The sequence below is a fragment of the Pezoporus wallicus genome, unplaced genomic scaffold (genome assembly GCF_028554395.1).
Source record: "Pezoporus wallicus isolate ANWC-B61680 ecotype Strahan unplaced genomic scaffold, APGP_CSIRO_Pwel_v1 contig_10168, whole genome shotgun sequence".
In the NCBI taxonomy this organism is placed as follows: domain Eukaryota; kingdom Metazoa; phylum Chordata; class Aves; order Psittaciformes; family Psittacidae; genus Pezoporus; species Pezoporus wallicus.
The window spans coordinates 42,878-64,881 of NW_026640927.1; the positions used below are offsets into that span (position 1 = coordinate 42,878).

The 22,004-nt window shown below is 58.4% G+C and overlaps 1 protein-coding gene across 1 annotated transcript; it reads right to left on the reverse strand.

The window, feature by feature from the left end:
* Nucleotides 1-1,192: 1,192 nt before the first annotated feature.
* On the reverse strand, nt 1,193-21,319 carry LOC130605619 (proto-oncogene vav-like). Its single transcript, XM_057421246.1, has 21 exons — nt 21,206-21,319; nt 19,828-19,943; nt 17,992-18,088; nt 16,739-16,834; nt 15,931-15,999; nt 14,198-14,284; nt 14,011-14,096; nt 12,858-12,990; nt 11,492-11,601; nt 11,286-11,387; nt 9,740-9,837; nt 8,544-8,566; nt 8,357-8,402; nt 8,099-8,235; nt 7,637-7,702; nt 7,477-7,508; nt 6,534-6,650; nt 6,330-6,417; nt 6,124-6,238; nt 2,753-2,901; nt 1,193-1,376 (listed from the first exon to the last, which is right to left on the reverse strand). Exons 1-21 carry the CDS (start codon nt 21,317-21,319, stop codon nt 1,323-1,325), a joined length of 1,935 nt encoding a protein of 644 aa, XP_057277229.1. The 3' UTR covers nt 1,193-1,322.
* Between the last annotated feature and the right edge of the window lie 685 nt (nt 21,320-22,004).

The window sequence follows — 22,004 nt, forward strand, 5'->3', positions numbered from 1 at the left end:
TCCTAGCAATGGAATTCCCTGCCCGGGTTGAACATTAACCCTGAAAACGAGGGAATTTGAGCAATTCCCTGGAAAATGGATCCAAACAAAGCCCCACGGCTGAAAACGGAACCAGTTTTAGGCCACTTTGGGCTGGTTTGAACTGGACGAGGCCCTAAAAATGGTCATTTAACCAAAATATGCTTTTTTAGCAGGGAAATGAGGCTGCCCCCTGCTCAGCACTGGGGCGGGACTGGAAGGCACTGGGAAGTGGGATGGGTCTGCCAGAAAGAGGCAGGAAATGGGTGGGATGTGCTGGAAAACCATTGGATATGGGTCCTTTTGGAGTGCATCTGCTCATAGGGGAGTGCAGAACCCCTTTTGGGGGACTCAGACCCCCTTTTGGGGGCTAAACTCCTGCTTTTTGGGGTCTCAACCCCTCATTTTTGGGTCTTAACCCTCCGTTTGGGGTCTCAAACTCCCCTTTTTGGGTCTCAATCCCCATTTTCGGGGCTAAAAGCCCCTCTTCTGGGTCTCAAAACCCCATTTTTGGGTCTCAACCCCCCCTTTTGGTTCTCAAATCCCAATTTTTGGGTCTCAAATCCCTATTTTTGGGTCTCAAACTCCCCTTTTTGGGTCTAAAACCCCCATTTTGGGGTCTGAACACCAAATTTGGGGTGTCAAACCACAATCAGGGTCTACCCCCCCCCCCCCCCCCCCCCCCCCATTTTTGGGTCTCAACCTCCCCTTTTTGGGTTTTCAACCTCATTTTTGGGTCTCAACCCCTTTCCTGGGTCTAAAATACCCCTTTTAGGAGCTCAAGATGCCCATTTTGGGTCTCAAATCCCCTTTTTGGGGTCTCAAACCCCCTTTTGGGTCTCAACCCCCCTTTTTTGGGTCTCAAACTGCCCTTTTTTTGGTCTCAACCCCTTATTTTGGGTCACAAAGCCCCCATTTTTGGGTCTCAACCCCCCCTTTTTGGGTCTCAAGACCCCAATCCCCCCCGTTGTGTGCTGAGACCTGGGCAGTTCATTGCATGGAGCTGCAGGGATGGGCCCCCACATCCATGTCCCTTTCTGGAGCCTTTCCCCCCTTCCATGGCCTCATTCCCAAGCTTATTCCCAGCGGCTCCAACCGCTCCAGCCTTGACCTCGGCGCCTGCCCGGACATTGGGTCCCTTCCAGGAAAGATCGATCCCAATCCCATGGCCTCATCCCGGCCTCTTCCCATGGGATCTGATCCCTGTTTATTGTCCCTCCAGGGCAGGAGGAGGCATAAGTTAACATGGGGACAGTGGTGGGGCCATAGGAGGTGGGGTGTGATGGGTGAGGATCCATACATGGTCAGCAGTATTCCGAGTAATCCTCTTCCACGTAGTTGGCTGGGAACCATCCGACCTGGGAAAGAGGGAGATGTTGGGAAAAGGGTTGGGAGGAGGTGGGAAGAGGTTGGGAGAAGGGGGGAAGAGGTTGGGAGGAGGTGGGAAGAGTTTGGGAGAAGGGGGGAAGAGGTTGGAGAAGGTGGGAACAGGTTGGGAAAAGGTGGGAAGTGTTTGTCAGAAGGTGGGAAGAGGTTGGGAGAAGGTGGGAAGAGGTTGGAGAAGGTGGGAAGAGGTCGGGAAGAGGTGGGAAAGGGTTGGGAGGAGGTTGGGAAGAGGTGGGAAGAGGTTGGAAGAAGGTGGGAAGAGGTTGGGAGAAGGTGGGAAGATGTTGGGAAGGTGGGAAAAGGTTGGGAGAAGGTGGGAAGAGGTTGGAGAAGGTGGGAAGAGGTTGGGAGGAGGTGGGATGAGGTTGGGAGGAGGTGGGAAGAGGTTGGGAGAAGGGGGGAAGAGGTTGGGAGAAGGTGGAAAGAGGTTGGGAGAAGGTGGAAAGAGGTTGGGAGGAGGTGGGAAGAGGTTGAGAAAAGGTGGGAAGAGGTTGGGAAGAGGTGGGAAGAGGCTGGGAGAAGGTGGGAAGAGGTTGTCAGAAGGTGGGAGGAGGTTGGGAAAAGGTGGGAAAGGGTTGGGAAGAGGTGGGAAGAGGTTGGGAAGAGGTTGGGAGAAGGTGGGAAGAGGTTGTCAGAAGGTGGAAAGAGGAGGGAAGCGGTTGGGAAGATGTTGGGAGAAGGTGCAAAGCTGTTGGGAGAAGGTGGGAAGATGTTGGGAGAAGGTGCGAAGCTGTTGGGAGAAGGTGGGAAGAGGTTGGCAGAAGGTGGGAAGAGGTTGGGAGAAGGCGGGATGAAGTTGGGAGAAGGTGGGAAGAGGTTGGGAGAAGGTGGGAAGAGGTTGGGAGGAGGTGGGAAGAGGTTGGGAGAAGGTGGGAAGAGGCTGGGAGAAGGTGGGAAGAGGTTGGCAGAAGGTGGGAAGAGGTTGGGAGAAGGCGGGATGAAGTTGGGAGAAGGTGGGAAGAGGTTGGGAGAAGGTGGGAAGAGGTTGGGAGAAGGCGGGATGAAGTTGGGAGAAGGTGGGAAGAGGTTGGGAGAAGGTGGGAAGAGGTTGGGAGGAGGTGGGAAGAGGTTGGGAGAAGGTGGGAAGAGGCTGGGAGAAGGTGGGAAGAGGTTGGCAGAAGGTGGGAAGAGGTTGGGAGAAGGCGGGATGAAGTTGGGAGAAGGTGGGAAGAGGTTGGGAGAAGGTGGGAAGAGGTTGGGAGGAGGTGGGAAGAGGTTGGGAGAAGGTGGGAAGAGGTTGGGGAATGTGGATGGAGGTGGGAGGATGCAGATAGAGGTTGGAGGGTGCTGATGGAGGTTGGAGGATGCTGATGGCCACTGTGGGGCAGCGGTGGGGCCGGGGCCGTACCCGTCCATAGACCTCCCCTTTCCACCACCCTGGGTGCCCCTTCTTGCTCAGCACCCGCACGATGTCCCCCTCCCGCAGCGTCAGCTCCGTCCGGTCCCGGGCGCTGAAGTCGTAGCGAGCCTTGGCTGAGCCAAAGCTGCGCACGGCCCCTGGAGATGGACATGGACACAGACATGGACACATGGATACCGACATGGACAGGGATATGGACACATGGACACAGACATGGACACATGGATATGGACATGGACATGGATATGGACACATGGATATGGACATGGACATGGATATGGACACATGGATACGGATATGGACATGGGTATGGACACATGGATATGGACATGGACGTGGGTATGGACACATGGATATGGACACATGGATATGGACATGGACATGGATATGGACACATGGATATGGACATGGACATGGATATGGACACATGGATACGGACATGGACATGGGTATGGACACATGGATACGGACATGGACATGGATATGGACGTAGACACAGACATGGACACATGGATATGGACATGGACATGGATATGGACACATGGATATGGACATGGACATGGATATGGACACATGGATATGGACATGGACATGGATATGGACACATGGGTATGGACATGGACATGGATATGGACACATGGATGCGGACATGGACAGGGATATGGACACATGGACACAGACATGGACACATGGATATGGACATGGACATGGATATGGACACATGAATACGGACATGGACATGGGTATGGACACATGGATACGGACATGGACATGGATATGGACACATGGATATGGACGTAGACACAGACATGGACACATGGATATGGACATGGACATGGATATGGACACATGGATATGGACATGGACATGGATATGGACACATGGATATGGACATGGACATGGATATGGACACATGGATGCGGACATGGACAGGGATATGGACACGTGGATATGGACATGGACGTGGGTATGGACACGTGGATATGGACATGGACATGGATATGGACATATGGATACAGACATGGACATGGATATGGATGAGTCCCCCCAGCTCATCCCCTCCATGTCCAAGTCCTCTCCATCTGTGCCCCCTTGGCTGCCTCATTGGCTGTCCCCCAACCCAGACCTTCGCCACCTCCATTGACGTATCCCCAGAAACCAACTTGTCCCTCTTGGCCTGGTCCCAACTTGTCCCTCTTGGCTGTTGGTCCCTACTGGAATCACCTCATCGCGGATCCCTCAGACCAGTTCTTGGCCATCAACAACGACCCACAATGTCTATCCCATCACCACTGCATCCACTTCAACTCTATTCCCATCATACCCACCTCCATCCCACCACCTCCATCCCACCACCTCCATCCCACCACCATCCCACCACCTCCATCCCACCTCCATCCCACCTCCATCCCATCACCATCCCACCACCTCCATCCCACCTCCATCCAACCACCTCCACCCCACCTCCATCCCACCACCTCCATCCCACCACCTCCATCCCACCTCCATCCCACCTCCATCCCACCACCTCCATCCCACCTCCATCCCACCACCTCCATCCCACCACCTCCATCCCACCTCCATCCCACCTCCATCCCACCACCTCCATCCCACCTCCATCCCACCTCCATCCCATACCACCTCCATCCCACCTCCATCCCATCACCATCCCACCACCTCCATCCCACCTCCATCCAACCACCTCCATCCCACCTCCATCCCACCACCTCCACCCCACCTCCATCCCACCACCTCCATCCCACCTCCATCCCACCACCTCCATCCCACCTCCATCCCACCTCCATCCCACCTCCATCCCACCACCTCCATCCCACCTCCATCCCACCACCTCCATCCCACCACCTCCATCCCACCTCCATCCCACCACCTCCATCCCACCTCCATCCCACCTCCATCCCACCACCTCCATCCCACCTCCATCCCATCACCATTGCACCACCTCCATCCCACCTCCATCCAACCACCTCCATCCCACCTCCATCCCACCACCTCCATCCCACCTCCATCCCACCTCCATCCCACCACCTCCATCCCACCTCCATCCAACCACCTCCATCCCACCTCCATCCAACCACCTCCATCCCACTTCCATCCCACCACCTCCATCCCACCTCCTTCCCACCTCCATCCCACCTCCACCCCACCTCCATCCCACCTCCATCCCACCTCCATCCCACCTCCATCCCACCTCCATCCCACCACCTCCATCCCCCACCTCCATCCCCCACCTCCATCCCATCCCACCTCCATGCACCACCACCTCCACCACCACCTCCATCCCACCTCCATCCCACCTCCATCCCACCACCATCCATCCCACCTCCATCCCACCACCATCCACCCCACCTCCATCCCACCACCTCCATCCCCACCACCTCCATCCCACCACCTCCATCACCACCTCCTCCATCCCCACCTCCATCCCACCACCTCCATCCCACCTCCATCCCCACCTCCATCCCCCCACCTCCATCCCATCCCCACCACCTCCATCCCACCTCCATCCCACCATCCCACCTCCATCCCCACCTCCATCCCACCATCCCACCACCTCCTCCATCCCACCTCCATCCCACCTCCATCCCACCACCTCCATCCCACCTCCATCCCACCTCCATCCCACCTCCATCCCACCACCTCCATCCCACCTCCATCCCACCTCCATCCCACCTCCATCCCACCACCTCCATCCCACCTCCATCCCACCTCCATCCCATCCCACCTCCATCCCACCTCCATCCCACCTCCATCCCCCACCTCCATCCCACCTCCATCCCACCTCCATCCCCCACCTCCCACCTCCATCCCACCTCATCCCACCACCTCCATCCCACCTCCATCCACCTCCATCCACCTCCATCCCACCACCTCCATCCTACCACCTCCATCCCACCACCTCCATCCCACCTCCATCCCACCTCCATCCCACCTCCATCCCACCTCCATCCCACCTCCATCCCACCTCCATCCCACCACCTCCATCCCACCTCCATCCCACCACCATCCCCCCACCTCCATCCCACCTCCATCCATCCATCACCATCCCATCCCACCTCCATCCAACCACCTCCATCCCACTTCCATCCCACCACCTCCATCCTTCCCACCTCCTTCCCACCTCCATCCCACCTCCATCCCACCTCCATCCTACCACCTCCATCCCACCTCCACCCCACCTCCATCCCACCACCTCCATCCCACCTCCATCCCACCTCCATCCCACCACCTCCATCCCACCACCTCCATCCCACCTCCATCCCACCTCCTCCATTCCATCCTCCCTATTCCCCCCCCTCCATCCTCACCACCTCCATCCCCACCTGCTCCCCACATCCTACCCTCTGCCCGGGCTCCATCCCTACTCTCGGGCTCTTTGAAGGGCACCACCAACGCCGTGTCCAACGCCTTGAAGCCATCCTTGAGCGAGCTGCGCTGGTAGAACCCCACCAGCTCCTATGGGCAGCGTGATCCAACGTGGGCACCCCAGACCCCCAACCCAACGTGGGGGTCACCATGGTTGGGGGGGGGGAATCCCAACTCTCACCACCAGCCCCTTGAACGCCTTCTTCTCGGTGACGCGGTAGAGCCCGTCCGCCGTCATCACCTTGATGTGCTTCACCTCCCCATGGTACCTGCCCATGGGGTGCGATGGGATGAGCCCAAAAGGGGTTCCCCCCACCCCATTGTGTGTCCCTGTTCCCCTCCCCCCACCTCCATCCACCCCAACGATGCCCCCCAAGCTCCCTACTTGATGCTGATGGCGAACTCGGCCGCATCCTTCACCCGCTGCCGCACCAGGAAGGAGCCGTCGGAGCGGGATGCAAGGAGCTGCTCCGCTTCCGCCCGCTCCATGGGGCCGGCGTACCTGGGGTGGGACCCATGGATGCATCCTGAGCCCCCCCCCTGACCCCCAACATCCCTCCTACCCCATCTGGGACCATTCCATTGGGATAATAGCAGGGATGGGCAATGGGGTGGGATACAATGGGGGGGAAGGACGTGGTGGGACATCAGCAAGAGGAGGATTTGGGGTGCCTCATTGCTATGGGGTGAGGGATGAGGGGCTCCAAAGGGGGTCCTGAGGTCACCCTGAGGAGGGATTTGGGGTGATCCCAATGGGAATGGGGGACCCAAGGAGGGATTTGGGGTGATCCCAATGGGAATGTGGGACCCTGAGGAAGGATTTGGGGTGATCCCAATGGGAATGGGGACCCTGAGAAGGGATTTGGGGTGATCCCCATGGGAATGGGGGACCCAAGGAGGGATTTGGGGTGATCCTAATGGGAATGTGGGACCCTGAGGAAGGATTTGGGGTGATCCCAATGGGAATGGGGACCCTGAGGAGGGATTTGGGGTGATCCCAATGGGAATGGGGACCCTGAGGAGGGATTTGGGGTGATCCCAATGGGAATGGAGGACCCAAGGAGGGATTTGGGGTGATCCCAATGGGAATGGGGGACCCAAGGAGGGATTTGGGGTGATCCCAATGGGAATGGGGGACCCAAGGAGGGATTTGAGAGACCTCAGGAAAGGATTTGAAGAGCCCCCAAGAAGAGGGAAAGGCTTTGGCGTGACCCCAAAAGGGATGTGGGGGGTGTCCTGGGGCAATGGGGGGAATGGACCCCAGCAATGGGTCTGGGGTGACCCTTTGGGGCACCCCATAGCGAATGGGGGGGGTCCCCAACACCAACCAGGGGTAGATGGAGAGATCCGGCAGCGGCACCTGGGGGGGGGAGGAGTAGAGTTGGGGACCAAGGAGGGGATGAGCCCTCCCCATGCCCCATAGAGACCCTCCCCCCGCCCCATAGAGCCCCCCAAAGACCCCAGTGGGTGCTGGGACCCCCAACTCACGCAGATGAAGGGTTTCACAGCAGCACAGGGGAACCAGCCCAGGTCACCGGTGACCATGTTCCGGCCCTATGGAGGAAGGAGCCGTGGGGCCAAAGGGGTTCCTCTGCCCCATAGAGGATGGAGGGGCCCCATAGAGGAGATCCACCAATCGTGGCCACAGCGCTCTGCCCCATAGAGGAGATCCATCCATCGTGGCCACAGTGCTGTGCCCCATAGAGGAGATCCATCCATCGTGGCCACAGTGTTCTGCCCCATAGAGGAGATCCACCCATCGTGGCCATAGCGCTCTGCCCCATAGAGGAGATCCACCCATCGTGGCCATAGCGCTCTGCCCCATAGAGGAGATCCACCCATCGTGGCCATAGCGCTCTGCCCCATAGAGGAGATCCACCCATCGTGGCCATAGCGCTCTGCCCCACAGATCAGATCCTGCCCCCCACATCCATGGGGCTCCATCCCCACCTGCCACCAGGGCTGCTCTGCCTCGGCCACGGTGACCTCCAGGACGTCCCCAGGGCTGAGGCGCAGGCCCGGCCCCATAGCGCCCGGCGGTGGGGGGACCCCGCTATAGGGCTGATGGGCTTCCATCTTGGGCAACCCTGGAGGAGAGCACCCAATGTGGGGGGTGAAATGGGACATGTGGGGCACGGACCCCCCCACTCTACCCCCCCCCTCTGCCCCACAACCTCCCCCTCTGCCCCCCAACCTCCATGGCCTCACCAAGTCCTCCTCTCTCCTTCTCAGGGCCTGGCCGCTGGGGCTTGTTCTGGGGATCAAGGAGACCCCAATGAGCCCCTGGGGGGGGGGGGGGGGGGGGGGGGATGGATGGACACAGATCCCCCCCCCCAGGGTCTCCCCATTCCCAGTGTGGGGAATCTGAGCCCATCCAGACTCATTGTCCTGGTACCTTCCTGGGGCCGGAGTTGGAATCTGTGGGGGGAAGAGGGAAGGAGTCATCTGGGGGGGGGGCATCCAGATAAGAAATGCTGGGGGGCGTCATGGATGGGGGGGTCCATGATTGCCCCAGCCAGGGCACCTCTATCCCCATCCACGTCCATGGGGGGCAGCTTCAATCCCACAGTGTCCTGTTCTCCACCCATGACATTCCATGGCCATCCCATGATGATCCCAACCCATCCCATGATGATCCCACACCCATCCCATGATGATCCCAACCCATCCCATGATGATCCCACACCCATCCCATGATGATCCCACACCCATCCCATGATGATCCCAACCCATCCCATGATATCCCACAGCCATCCCATGATGATTCCAACCCATCCCATGATGATCCCAACCCATCCCATGATGATCCCACACCCATCCCATGATGATCCCACACCCATCCCATGATGATCCCAACCCATCCCATGATGATTCCCACCCATCCCATGGTGATCCCCCAGCCATCCCATGATGATCCCACCCCATCCCATGATGATCCCACCCCATCCCATGATGATCCCAACCCATCCCATGATGATCCCACCCCATCCCATGATGATCCCAACCCATCCCATGATGATCCCAACCCATCCCATGGTGATCCCAGCCCATCCCATGGTGATCCCAGCCCATCCCATGATGATCCCACCCCATCCCATGATGATCCCACCCCATCCCATGATGATCCCACCCCATCCCATGATGATCCCACCCGATCCCATGATGATCCCACCCCATCCCATGATGATCCCAACCCATCCCATGACAATCCCAACCCATCCCATGATGATCCCAACCCATCCCATGAAGAACCTAACCCATCCCATGATGATCCCAACCCATCCCATCACAATCCCAACCCATCCCATCACAATCCCACCCGATCCCATGATGATCCCACCCCATCCCATCACAATCCCACCCCGTCCCATGATGTCCCTCACCCATCCCATGATGATCCCAACCCATCCCATGATGTCCCTCCCCCATCCCATGATGATCCCACCCCATCCCATGATGATGTCCCTCACCCATCCCATGATGATCCCACCCCATCCCATGATGATCCCACCCCATCCCATGACAATCCCACCCCATCCCATGATATCCCCCCCCAATCCCCTCGTTTCCCACCCCATTCCTGGCTCTCACCGGTGCTGGCCCTACCGCAGGTCCCAACCCGCCCCAGACATTCCTTGTGCGCGGGGGCCCGGCAGCGGCTGCAGCGATAGCCCTGGTAGAACGTGCCCCTGGGGACAGCGGCATGGGGGCCATGGGGATGGACCCATGGAGCCCCCTTGCACCCACCCATGGAGCCTCCCTGCACCCATCCACGGAGCCCCTTTGCACCCACCCATGGACCCATCTTGCACCCATCCATCATGGACCCACCTTGCACCCATCCATGAACTCACCATGCACCCACCCATGGACCCACCTTGCACCCATCCATCATGGACATACCTTGCACCCACCCATGGAGCCCCCTTGCACCCATCCACGGACCCACCTTCCACCCATCCATGGAGCCCCCTTGCACCCACCCACGGACCCACCTTGCACCCACCCACGGACCCACCTTGCACCCACCCATGGACCCAACTGGCACCTACCCATGGACCCATCTTGCACCCACCCATGGACCCAACTGGCACCTACCCATGGACCCACCTTGCACCCATCCATGGACCCACCTTGCACGCACCCATGGACCCACCTTGCACCCATCGATCATGGACCCACCATGCACCCACCCATGGACCCACCTTGCACCTATCCATCATGGACCCACCATGCACCCACCCATGGACCCGCCTTGCACCCATCCATCATGGACATACCTTGCACCCACCCACGGATCCACCTTGCACCCACCCATGGACACACCTTGCACCCATCCACGGACCCAACCTGCACCCATCCACGGACACACCTTGCACCCATCCATGGACCCAACTGGCACCTGCCCATGGACCCACCTTGCACCCATCCATGGAACCTGCTTGCACCCGCCCATGGAGCCCCCTTGCACCCATCCATGGAGCCCCTTTGCACCCACCCATGGACCCACCTTGCACCCACCCATGGAACCTCCTTGCATCCACCCATGAACCCACCTTGCACCCACCCATGGGCCCACCTTGCACCCATCCATGGAACCTCCTTGCACCCATCCATGGAACCTCCTTGCACCCATCCATGGAACCCCCTTGCACCCACCCATGGAGCCTCCTTGCACCCACCCATGGAGCCCCCTTGCACCCACCCATGGACCTACCTTGCACCCATCCGTGGACCCACCTTGCACTCACCCATGGACCCACCTTGCACCCATCCATGGAGCCCCCTTGCACCCACCCATGGACCCACCTTGCACCCACCCATGGACCCACCTTCCACCCATCCACGGAGCCCCCTTGCACCCACCCACGGACCCACCTTGCACCCACCCATGTACCCACCTTGCACCCATCCATGGACCACCCTTGCACCCACCCATGGACCCACCTTGCACCCATCATGGGATGGATGCTGAATGCCATGGATGGGTAAGGGACATCATGGGATGGGTGAGGGACATCATGGGATGGGTGTGGGCTATCATGGGATGGGTTGGGGATATTATGGGATGGGTGCAGGGCATCATGGGATGGGTCAGGGCCATTATGGGATGGGTGACGTGGCTTTGGGCTCCCACCTCAGCAACATCTGGCAGGCCCTGCAGGACGTGGTGTCCTCGAAGGAGAACATCTGGAATTCATGTCCATCCGCCAGCGCGTGCTCAGGGAAGATGTTGGACCTGGCAGGACAATGTGGGGGGGGACACACACACCATTGACCCTCAAGGACCACTTGGACCCCAATGGGTGACATTCCCCCACCACCACCCTTGGGTGCACCTACAGGGCCATCTCGAACTGCTCCAGCCACTTCTTCTTCAGCTCATGGGTCTTGAAGAAGAGCTCGTAGCCCTGGAGACCTCCAGCCTCGATGAGCAGGAACGTGTGGGTCCACTGTGGAGACAATGGGGTCAGCAGCACCCCGACACTGGGGCATCAATGGGGGCATCAATGGGGCATCAATGGGGACATCACTGGGGCATCATTGGGGGCATCAATGGGACATCACTGGGGACATCAATAGGACATCACTGGGGCATCTATGGGGACATCAATGGGACATCAATGGGGACATCACTGGGACATCGCTGGGGACATCAATGGGACATCACTGGGGCATCTATGGGGATGTTACTGGGATATAATTTGGGACATCACTGGGGCATCAATGAGGACATCACTGGGGACATCACTGGGGCATCAATGGGGACGTCAATGGGGACGTCAATGGGGACATTAATGGAGATATCAATGGGGACATCAATGGGGGCATCTCTGGGGCATCAATGGGAACATCAATGAGGACATCACTGGGGACATCAATGGGGGCATCACTGGGGCATCACTGGGGACATCACTGGGGCATCTATGTGGCATCAATGGGGCATCAATGGGAACATCACTGAGGACATCAATAGGGACATCACTGGGGACATCAATTGGGACGTCAATGGGGACATCAATGTAGACCATATCCAGGATTCTGTGTGTCCACGATGGACATGGACACTTGGTATATGGATGCTGGAGCCCACCATGGACGTGGATACTGGGATCCACCAGACCTGGATGCTCAGGATCTCCATGGACATGGGTACTGGGATCCACCAGACCTGGATGCTCAGGATCTCCATGGACATGGATACTGGGATCCACCAGACCTGGATGCTCGGGGCCACCATGGACATGGATACTGGGATCCACCAAACCTGGATGCTTGGGATCTCCATGGACATGGAAACTGGGATCCACCAGACCTGGATGCTTGGGATCTCCATGGACATGGATACTGGGATCCACCAGACCTGGATGCTCAGGATCTCCATGGACATGGAAACTGGGATCCACCAGACATGGATGCTCAGGATCTCCATGGACATGGATACTGGGATCCACCAGACCTGGATGCTCAGGATCTCCATGGACATGGATACTGGGATCCACCAGACCTGGATGCTTGGGATCTCCATGGACATGGATACTGGGATCCACCAGACCTGGATGCTCGGGGCCACCATGGACATGGATACTGGGATCCACCAGACCTGGATGCTCAGGATCTCCATGGACGTGGATACTGGGATCCACCAGACATGGATGCTCGGGGCCACCATGGACATGGACACTGGGATCCACTGGGATCCAGGTACCTTCTTGCTGTCGCGGGTGCTGATGCCCCCATCCCGCACTTGGTGGCTCTGCAGGTCCACCACGTCCTTGGCCTCATAGGAGTCCCCCCGGCGCTTGCAGATGATGAGAGCCTTGTCCAGGAGGAATCCGTACCTGGGATATGGGGTGTGGGGTGTGGGGTATGGGATATGGGGTATGGGGTATGGGGTAGGGGATATGGGGTATGGGGTGTGGGGTGTGGGGTGTGGGGCATGGGGTATGGGGTATGGGGTGTGGGATATGGGATATGGGGTTTGGGATATGGGGTATGGGATATGGGATTTGGGATATGGGATATGGGGTTTGGGATATGGGGTATGGGATATGGGATTTGGGATGGGGTATGGGATATGGGATTTGGGATATGGGATATGGGGTTTGGGATATGGGGTATGGGATATGGGATATAGGGGTATGGGATATGGGATATGGGATATGGGGTATGGGATATGGGGATATGGGATATGGGATAAAGTGATTTGGGATATGGGGTATGGGATATATGGGATATGGGGTTTGGGATATGGGATGGGATATGGGGTTTGGGATATGTTTGGGTTTGGGTTTTGGTATGGGATTTGGGGTTTGGGATATGGGGTTTGGGATATGGGATTTGGGATATGGGATATGGGGTTTGGGATATGGGGTATGGGATATGGGATATAGGGTTTGGGATATGGGGTATGGGATATGGTATTTGGGATATGGGATATGGGGTTTGGGATATGGGGTGTGGGATATGGGATATGGGGTTTGGGATATGGGGTATGGGATATGGGATTTGGGATATGGGATATGGGGTTTGGGATATGGGGTATGGGATATGGGATATGGGGTTTGGGATATGGGGTATGGGATATGGGATATAGGGTTTGGGATATGGGGTATGGGATATGGGATTTGGGATATGGGATATGGGGTTTGGGATATGGGGTATGGGATATGGGATTTGGGATATGGGATATGGGGTTTGGGATATGGGGTATGGGATATGGGATTTGGGATATGGGATATAGGGTTTGGGATATGGGGTGTGGGGTATGAGATATGGGGTATGGGGTATGATGGGATATGGGATATGGGGTATGGAATATGGGGTACGTGGTGCCCCCTTGCTGTCCCTCACCCCCCTACCTGTCCACCCTGGATCTCCGCTCCGTGCTGGACACCTTCAGTTCTCCATCGATCTTGAGGCGCCCAAACTGTGCCAGGGACTGCGGCTGGAGGTGGGGGACGGGGGGGATAGGGGATGCTATGGGGTGCGTGTGGGGCCCCATGGGGTGTTGGGATTGGGGGGTGGGCTCTGGGGGGGGGTCCCCACCATGTTATGGAGGCAAAGCTGGACGCTCGTGAGCTGCTTCAGGGTCTCGTTGTCCCGTTTCACCTCGTTCACGCATTGCGCCAGGTCCTGGGGGGCAGCGTCAGGGACACCCCCCCCACCACCACCCCGGACCCACAAGTACCCCCAAGACCCCCAAGTGCCCCAATGCCCCCCATAGGAAGCCCCCAATACGCCCCCCCCATTTATCCCAGCCTCCTCCTTCATACCCCAAAACCCAATGGGAGCACCCTCCCAAAGGACCCATTGGGACCCCCAAGACCCCATCTGGACCCCCACAAAGGACCCATTGGGTCCCCCAAGACCCCCTCAGGACCCCCCCCCAAAGGACCCATTGGGACCCCCAAGACCCCCTCAGGACCCCCCCCCAAAGGACCCATTGGGACCCCCAAGACCCCCTCAGGACCCCCCCCAGAGGACCCATTGGGACCCCCAAGCCACCCTCAGGACCCCTCCAAAGGACCCATTGGGACCCCCAAGCCACCCTCAGGACTCCCCCCAAAGGACCCATAGGGGCCACCAAGACCCCCTCAGGACCCCCCCAAAGGACCCATTGGGACCCCCAAGACCCCCTCAGGACCCGCCCCCAAAGGACCTATTGGGACCCCCAAGCCACCCTCAGGACCCCCCCAAAGGACCCTTTGGGACCCCCAAGACCCCCTCAGGACCCCCCCAAAGGACCCAATGGGAGCCCCCCAAGACCCCCTTAGGACCCCCCCCCAAAGGACCCATTGGGACCCCCAAGACCCCCTCAAGACCCCCCCAAAGGACCCAATGGGAGCCCCAAGACCCCCTCAGGACCCCCCCCAAAGGACCCATTGGGACCCCCAAGCCACCCTCAGGACCCCCCCAAAGGACCCATTGGGACCCCCAAGCCACCCTCAGGACCCCTCCAAAGGACCCATTGGGACCCCCAAGCCACCCTCAGGACTCCCCCCAAAGGACCCATAGGGGCCACCAAGACCCCCTCAGGACCCCCCCAAAGGACCCATTGGGACCCCCAAGACCCCCTCAGGACCCGCCCCCAAAGGACCTATTGGGACCCCCAAGCCACCCTCAGGACCCCCCCAAAGGACCCTTTGGGACCCCCAAGACCCCCTCAGGACCCCCCCAAAGGACCCAATGGGAGCCCCCCAAGACCCCCTTAGGACCCCCCCCCAAAGGACCCATTGGGACCCCCAAGACCCCCTCAAGACCCCCCAAAGGACCCAATGGGAGCCCCAAGACCCCCTCAGGACCCCCCCAAAGGACACATTGGGACCCCCAAGCCACCCTCAGGACCCCCCCAAAGGACCCATTGGGACCCCCAAGACCCCCTCAGGACCCCCCCAAAGGACCCAATGGGAGCCCCCCAAGACCCCCTCAGGACCCCCCCTCAAAGGACCCATTGGGACCCCCAAGACCCCCTCAGGACCCCCCCAAAGGACCCATTGGGACCCCCAAGACCCCCTCAGGACCCCCCCTCAAAGGACCCATTGGGACCCCAAGACCCCCCCAAAGGACCCCCCCTCAGGACGCCCCCAAAGGACCCATTGAGACCCCCAAGACCCCTCAGGACGCCCCCAAAGGACCCATTGGCACCCCCAGGACCCAATCAGGACCCCTCCAAACACCCCATAGGACCCCCCCAAACCTCCTCAAGACCCCCCCAGCCACTCCAAGAGCCCCATAGGACCCCAAAGGACCCCCCCAAAGACTCCCCCCCCCGGACCCACTCTCATTGCATCCAGGGCCACCTTCAGCCTCTCCTTCTCAGCTGGGTCTGGGGTCAACTTCACCAGCTCCTATGGGGTCGGGATGAGGGGGCAGGAATGGGCCCCCCCCCCCCCCCCCATCCCAAAGCAGTCCCAAAGGGATACCAGGGAAACCCCTCGGTGGGGACCAGGGTCCCCCCCTCCCCAAGGGACCCATGGATACCCCAAAGGGATGGACCCAAGGGTGCTCTATGGAGCCTTGGTGACCCCCATTGCTCCATTGGCCCCATTGCCTCCATTGCCCCCATTACCCCCATTGCCCCCATTACCCCCATTGCCCCCATTGCCCCATGACCCCCATTACCCCATTACCCCATTAACCCCATTGCCCCCATTACCCCATTAACCCCTTTGCCCCCTTTACCCCCATTAACCCCATTACCCCATTGCCCCCATTGCCCCATTACCCCATTAACCCCATTGCCCCCATTACCCCATTAACCCCATTGCCCCCATTATCCCATTAACCCCATTGCCCCCATTGCCCCATTACCCCATTAACCCCATTGCCCCATTACCCCATTAACCCCACTGTCCCCATTGCCCCCATTACATCCATTCCCCCATTGCCCCATTAACCCCATTACCCCCATTACCCCATTACCCCCATTGCCCCCATTACCCCCATTGCCCCATTACCCCCACTGTCCCCATTACCCCCATTTCCCCCATTGCCCCAGTTGCCCCCATTAACCCCATTACCCCCATTGCCCCCAATACCCCCATTACCCCCCTTGTCCTGATTGCCCCATTGCCCCCATGGGCACACCTGCAGCAGGAGGTGGTACTTGAGCACCCGCTGCATCGGCACCATCAGCAGGTCCCGGAGGGAGAAGTGCCCATTGTTGGCTCGTTGGGAGCATTCCTGGGGGGCACAGGGACATGGGGGTCACAGGGGACATGGGGGGTTATGGGGGGTAATGGGGGGTATAGGGATTGGGGAGTCTGGGGGGGCTGGGGTCACAGGGGCGCTGGAGGAGTCTATGGGGATATGGGGGACATGAGGGATGGGAGGACATGGGAGGTGCTGGAAGGGTTCTGTGGGTCTATGGGTGTCTATGGATGTCTATGGGTGTCTGTGGGTGTCTGTCTGTGGGTGTCTATGGGTGTCTATGGGTGCCTATGGATTTCTATGGGTGTCTATGGGTGCCTATGGGTGTCTATGGGTGTCTGTGGGTGTCTGTCTATGGGTGTCTAGGAGTGTCTATGGTGTCTATGGGTTCTATGGTGTCTATGGTGTCTATGGGTGTCTATGGGTGCCTATGGATGTCTATGGGTGTCAATGGATGTCTATGGGTGTCTATGGGTGTCTATGGGTGTCTATGGGTGTCTGTGGGTGTCTATCTATGGGTGTCTATGAGTGTCTATGGTGTCTATGGGTGTCTATGGGTGCCTATGGATGTCTATGGGTGTCAATGGATGTCTATGGGTGTCTATGGGTGCCTATGGGTGTCTATGAGTGTCTATGGGTGCCTATGGATGTCTGTGGGTGTCTGTGGGTGTCTATGGGTGTCTATGGTATCTATGGTGTCTGTGGTGTCTATGGGTGTCCATGGGTGTCTATGGGTGTCTATGAATGTCTATGGTATCAATGGTGTCTATGGTCTCAATGGTGTCTATGGATGTCTATGGGTGTCTATGGGTGTCTATGGGTGTCTACAGATGTCTATGGATGTCTATGGGTGCATATGGGTGTCTATGGATGTCTATGGTATCTATGGTGTCTGTGGTGTCTATGGGTGTCCATGGGTGTCTATGGGTGTCTATGGATGTCTATGGTATCAATGGTGTCTATGGTCTCAATGGTGTCTATGGATGTCTATGGGTGTCTATGGGTGCATATGGGTGTCTATGGGTGTCTATGGATGTCTATGGTGTCTGTGGTGTCTATGGGTGTCTATGGGTGCCTATGGATGTCTATGGGTGTCTATGGTATCTATAGTGTCTATGGTCTCAATGGTCTCTACGGTCTCCATGGGTCTCTATGGCCCCTATGGGTCTCTATGGGGTCCCCTTCCCCACCTGCAGCTTCATGTGCAGGTCGGTGCTGGAGGAGAGATGCTCCAGGCGCCGCGCAGCCGCTTCCACTTGGCTGCAGTAGCGGCCGTAGAGCAGGAACCTGGGGGGCGAGAGGCCAACGGCGCCCAAATGGACCCAAATGGAGCCAAAACCCACCCAAACGGACCCAAAATGGACCAAAATGGACTGAAATGGACCAAAAATCCACACAAATGGACCCAAAATGCACCCAAATGGACCCAAAATGGACCCAAAATCCACCAGAATGGACACAAAATGGACCCAAATGGACCCAAAATCTACCCAAATGGACCCAAATGGAGCCAAAACCCACCCAAATGGACCCAAAATCCACCCAAATGGACCCAAAAGGACCCAAAATCTACCCAAATGGACTGAAATGGACCCAAAATCCACCAAAATGGACTCAAAATGGACCCAAATGGACCCAAAATCCACCCAAATGGACTCAAATGGACCCAAAATCCACCCAAATGGACACAAAATGGACCCAAAATCCACCCAAATAGACTCAAATGGACCCAAATCCACCCAAACGGACCAAAATGGACCCATAATGCACCCAAATGGACACAAAATGGACCCAAAATCCACCCAAATGGACCAAAATGGACCCAAAATCCACCCAAAAGGACCCAAATGGACCCAAAATCCACCCAAATAGACTCAAATGGACCCAAATCCACCCAAATGGACCAAAATAGACCCATAATGCACCCAAATGGACACAAAATGGACCCAAAATCCACCCAAATGGACCAAAATGGACCCAAAATCCACCCAAATGGGCCCAAACTGGACCCAAACTGAACCCAAATGGACTGAAATGGACCCAAAATCCACCCAAATGAACTCAAATGCACCCAAACCCCATCCAAATGGACCCAAAATCCACCCAAATGGGCCAAAATGGACCCAAACCCCAGACAAATGGACCCAAATGGACCAAAATGGATCCAAACGGACCCAAACGGACCCAAACCCCACCTAAGCGGACCCAAATGGACCCCAAATCCACCCAAATGGACCCCCAATCCACCCAAATGGACCCCAAATCCACCCAATTGGACCCAAAATGGACCCAAATTGACCCAAACCCCACTCAAATGGACCCAAATGCACACAAACCCCACCCACGTGGACCCAAATGGACCCCAAATCCACCCAATTGAACCCAAAATGGACTGAAATAGACCCAAAACCCACCCAAATGGACCCCAAATCCACCCAAACGGACCCAAAGGGACCCCAAATCCACCCAAACAGACCCACATGGACCCCAAATCCACCCAAATGGACCCAAACCCCAGCCACATGGACCCAAATGGACCCAAAATCCACCCAAATGGACCCAAAGCCCATTCAAATGGACCCAAGTGGACCCAAATGGACCCAAAATCCACCCAATTGAACCCAAAATGGACCCAAATGGACCCAAATGGACCCAAACCCCCACCCAAATGCACTCAAAGTGTTCCCCCAGAACCTCCAAGGGTTCCCCATTGCCCCCATTGTCCCCATTACACCATTGAGCCCCCATTGCCCCCATTGAGCCCCCATTACCCCCATTGCCCCCATTACCCCCATTGAGCCCCCATTGCCCCCATTGAGTCCCCATTGCCCCCATTGTCCCCATTACCCCATTGAGCCCCCATTGCCCCCATTGAGCCCCCATTACCCCCATTGCCCCCATTACCCTCATTGCCCCGTTGACCCCCATTACCCCCATTGAGCCCCCATTACCCCCATTGCCCCCATTGAGCCCCCCTTGCCCCCATTGCCCCACATTACCCCCCAGTGCCCCCCAGTGCCCCTCACCTCTCCTTGTAGGCCAGGAAGAGGGGGGGCAGCCCTCGGGTCCCCCCGGGCCCCCCAAGTGCCTCCCGCAGCTCCCCCAGGAAGAGCCGGTGCAGCTGCAGCAGGTCCTGTGGGGCAGGGGGCAATGGGGGGCAATGGGGGGCAATGGGGGTTATGGGGCAATGGGGGGTCAATGGGGGCAATGGGGGACAATGGGGGCTGAATGGGTGCTCAATGGGGAGCAATGGGGTTCAATGGGGCTCAATGGAGCAATGGGGCAATGCAGGCACAACGGGGGGCAATGGGGGGCAATGGGGGCTCAATGGGGGTAATGGGGCAATGGGGGCTCAATGGGGGCAATGGGGGACAATGGGGGCTGAATGGGTGCTCAATGGGGAGCAATGGGGTTCAATGGGGGGCAATGGGGCTCAATGGAGCAATGGGGCAACGGGAGCTCAATGGGGGGCAATGGGGGGCAACAGGGGCTAAATGGGGGTAATGGGGCAATGGGGCTCAATGGGGGTTATGGGGCAATGGGGGGTCAATGGGGGCAATGGGGGAAAATGGGGGCTGAATGGGTGCTCAATGGGGAGCAATGGGGTTCAATGGGGGGCAATGGGGCTCAATGGAGAAATGGGGCAATGCGGGCACAACAGGGGGCAATGGGGGGCAATGGGGGCTCAATGGGGGTTATGGGGCAATGGGGGCTCAATGGGGGCAATGGGGGACAATGGGGGATGAATGGGTGCTCAATGGGGAGCAAAGAGGTTCAATGGGGGGCAATGGGGCTCAATGGAGAAATGGGGCAATGCCATTTCCCACCAACACCCCCATTTGCTGCTGAACCCCCATTGCCACCAGCACCCTCAGTGCTGCTGAACCCCATTGCCACAAGCACCGCCCATTGCTGCTGAGCCCCCATTGCCACCAGCACCCTCAGTGCTGCTGAGCACCATTGCCACCAGCACCCCCATTGCTGCTGAGCCCCCATTGCCACCAGCACCCTCAGTGCTGCTGAACCCCCAATGCCACCAGCGCCCCCATTGCTGCTGAGCCCCCATTGCCACCAGCACCCCCATTGCTGCTGAACCCCCATTGCCACCAGCACCCCCAGCTCCTGCTGAACCCCCATTGCCACCAGCGCCCCCATTGCTGCTGAGCCCCCATTGCCACCAACACCCCCATTGCTGCTGAACCCCCATTGCCACCAGCACCCCCAGATCTGCTGAACCCCCATTGCACCAGCACCCCCAGCTCCTGCTGAACCCCCATTGCCACGCCCCCATTGCTGCTGAGCCCCCATTGCCACCAGCGCCCCCACTGCTGCTGAGCCCCCATTGCCACCAACACCCCCCATTGCACCTGAATCCCGCCCCGGTCCCCGGGCCCCCCCACTCACCCCCCCCCCCTCGTCCCGCAGGAGCCCGTTGGCGCTGGGGGGCGGGGCCGCAGGCGGAGATCGCGCGGGGGGGCGCTTCCCCGGGACCTTGACCGTGGTGCGGAGCAAATCCATCTCCTTCCCATGGGTGCTGTGCAGGTAATCCTGTATGGGACAGGAGAGGTGACACCGGGTCCTGTATGGGACAGGGGAGGTGACACCGGGTCCTGTATGGGACACGGAGGTGACACCGGGTCCTGTATGGGACAGGAGAGGTGACACCGGGTCCTGTATGGGACAGGAGAGGTGACACCGGGTCCCGTATGGGACAGGGGAGGTGACACCGGGTCCTGTATGGGACAGGAGAGGTGACACCGGGTCCTGTATGGGACAGGAGAGGTGACACCGGGTCCTGTATGGGACAGGAGAGGTGACACCGGGTCCTGTATGGGACAGGAGAGGTGGGACAGGAGAGGTGACAGGAGAGGTGACACCGGGTCCCGTATGGGACAGGAGAGGTGACACCGGGTCCTGTATGGGACAGGGGAGGTGACACCGGGTCCTGTATGGGACAAGGAGGTGACACCGGGTCCTGTATGGGACAGGAGAGGTGACACCGGGTCCCGTATGGGACAGGGGAGGTGACACCGGGTCCCGTATGGGACAGGAGAGGTGACACCGGGTCCCGTATGGGACGAATGGGACAGGAGAGGTGACACCGGGTCCCGTATGGGACAGGAGAGGTGACACCGGGTCCCGTATGGGACAGGAGAGGTGACACCGGGTCCCGGGTCCTGTATGGACAGAGAGGTGACACCGG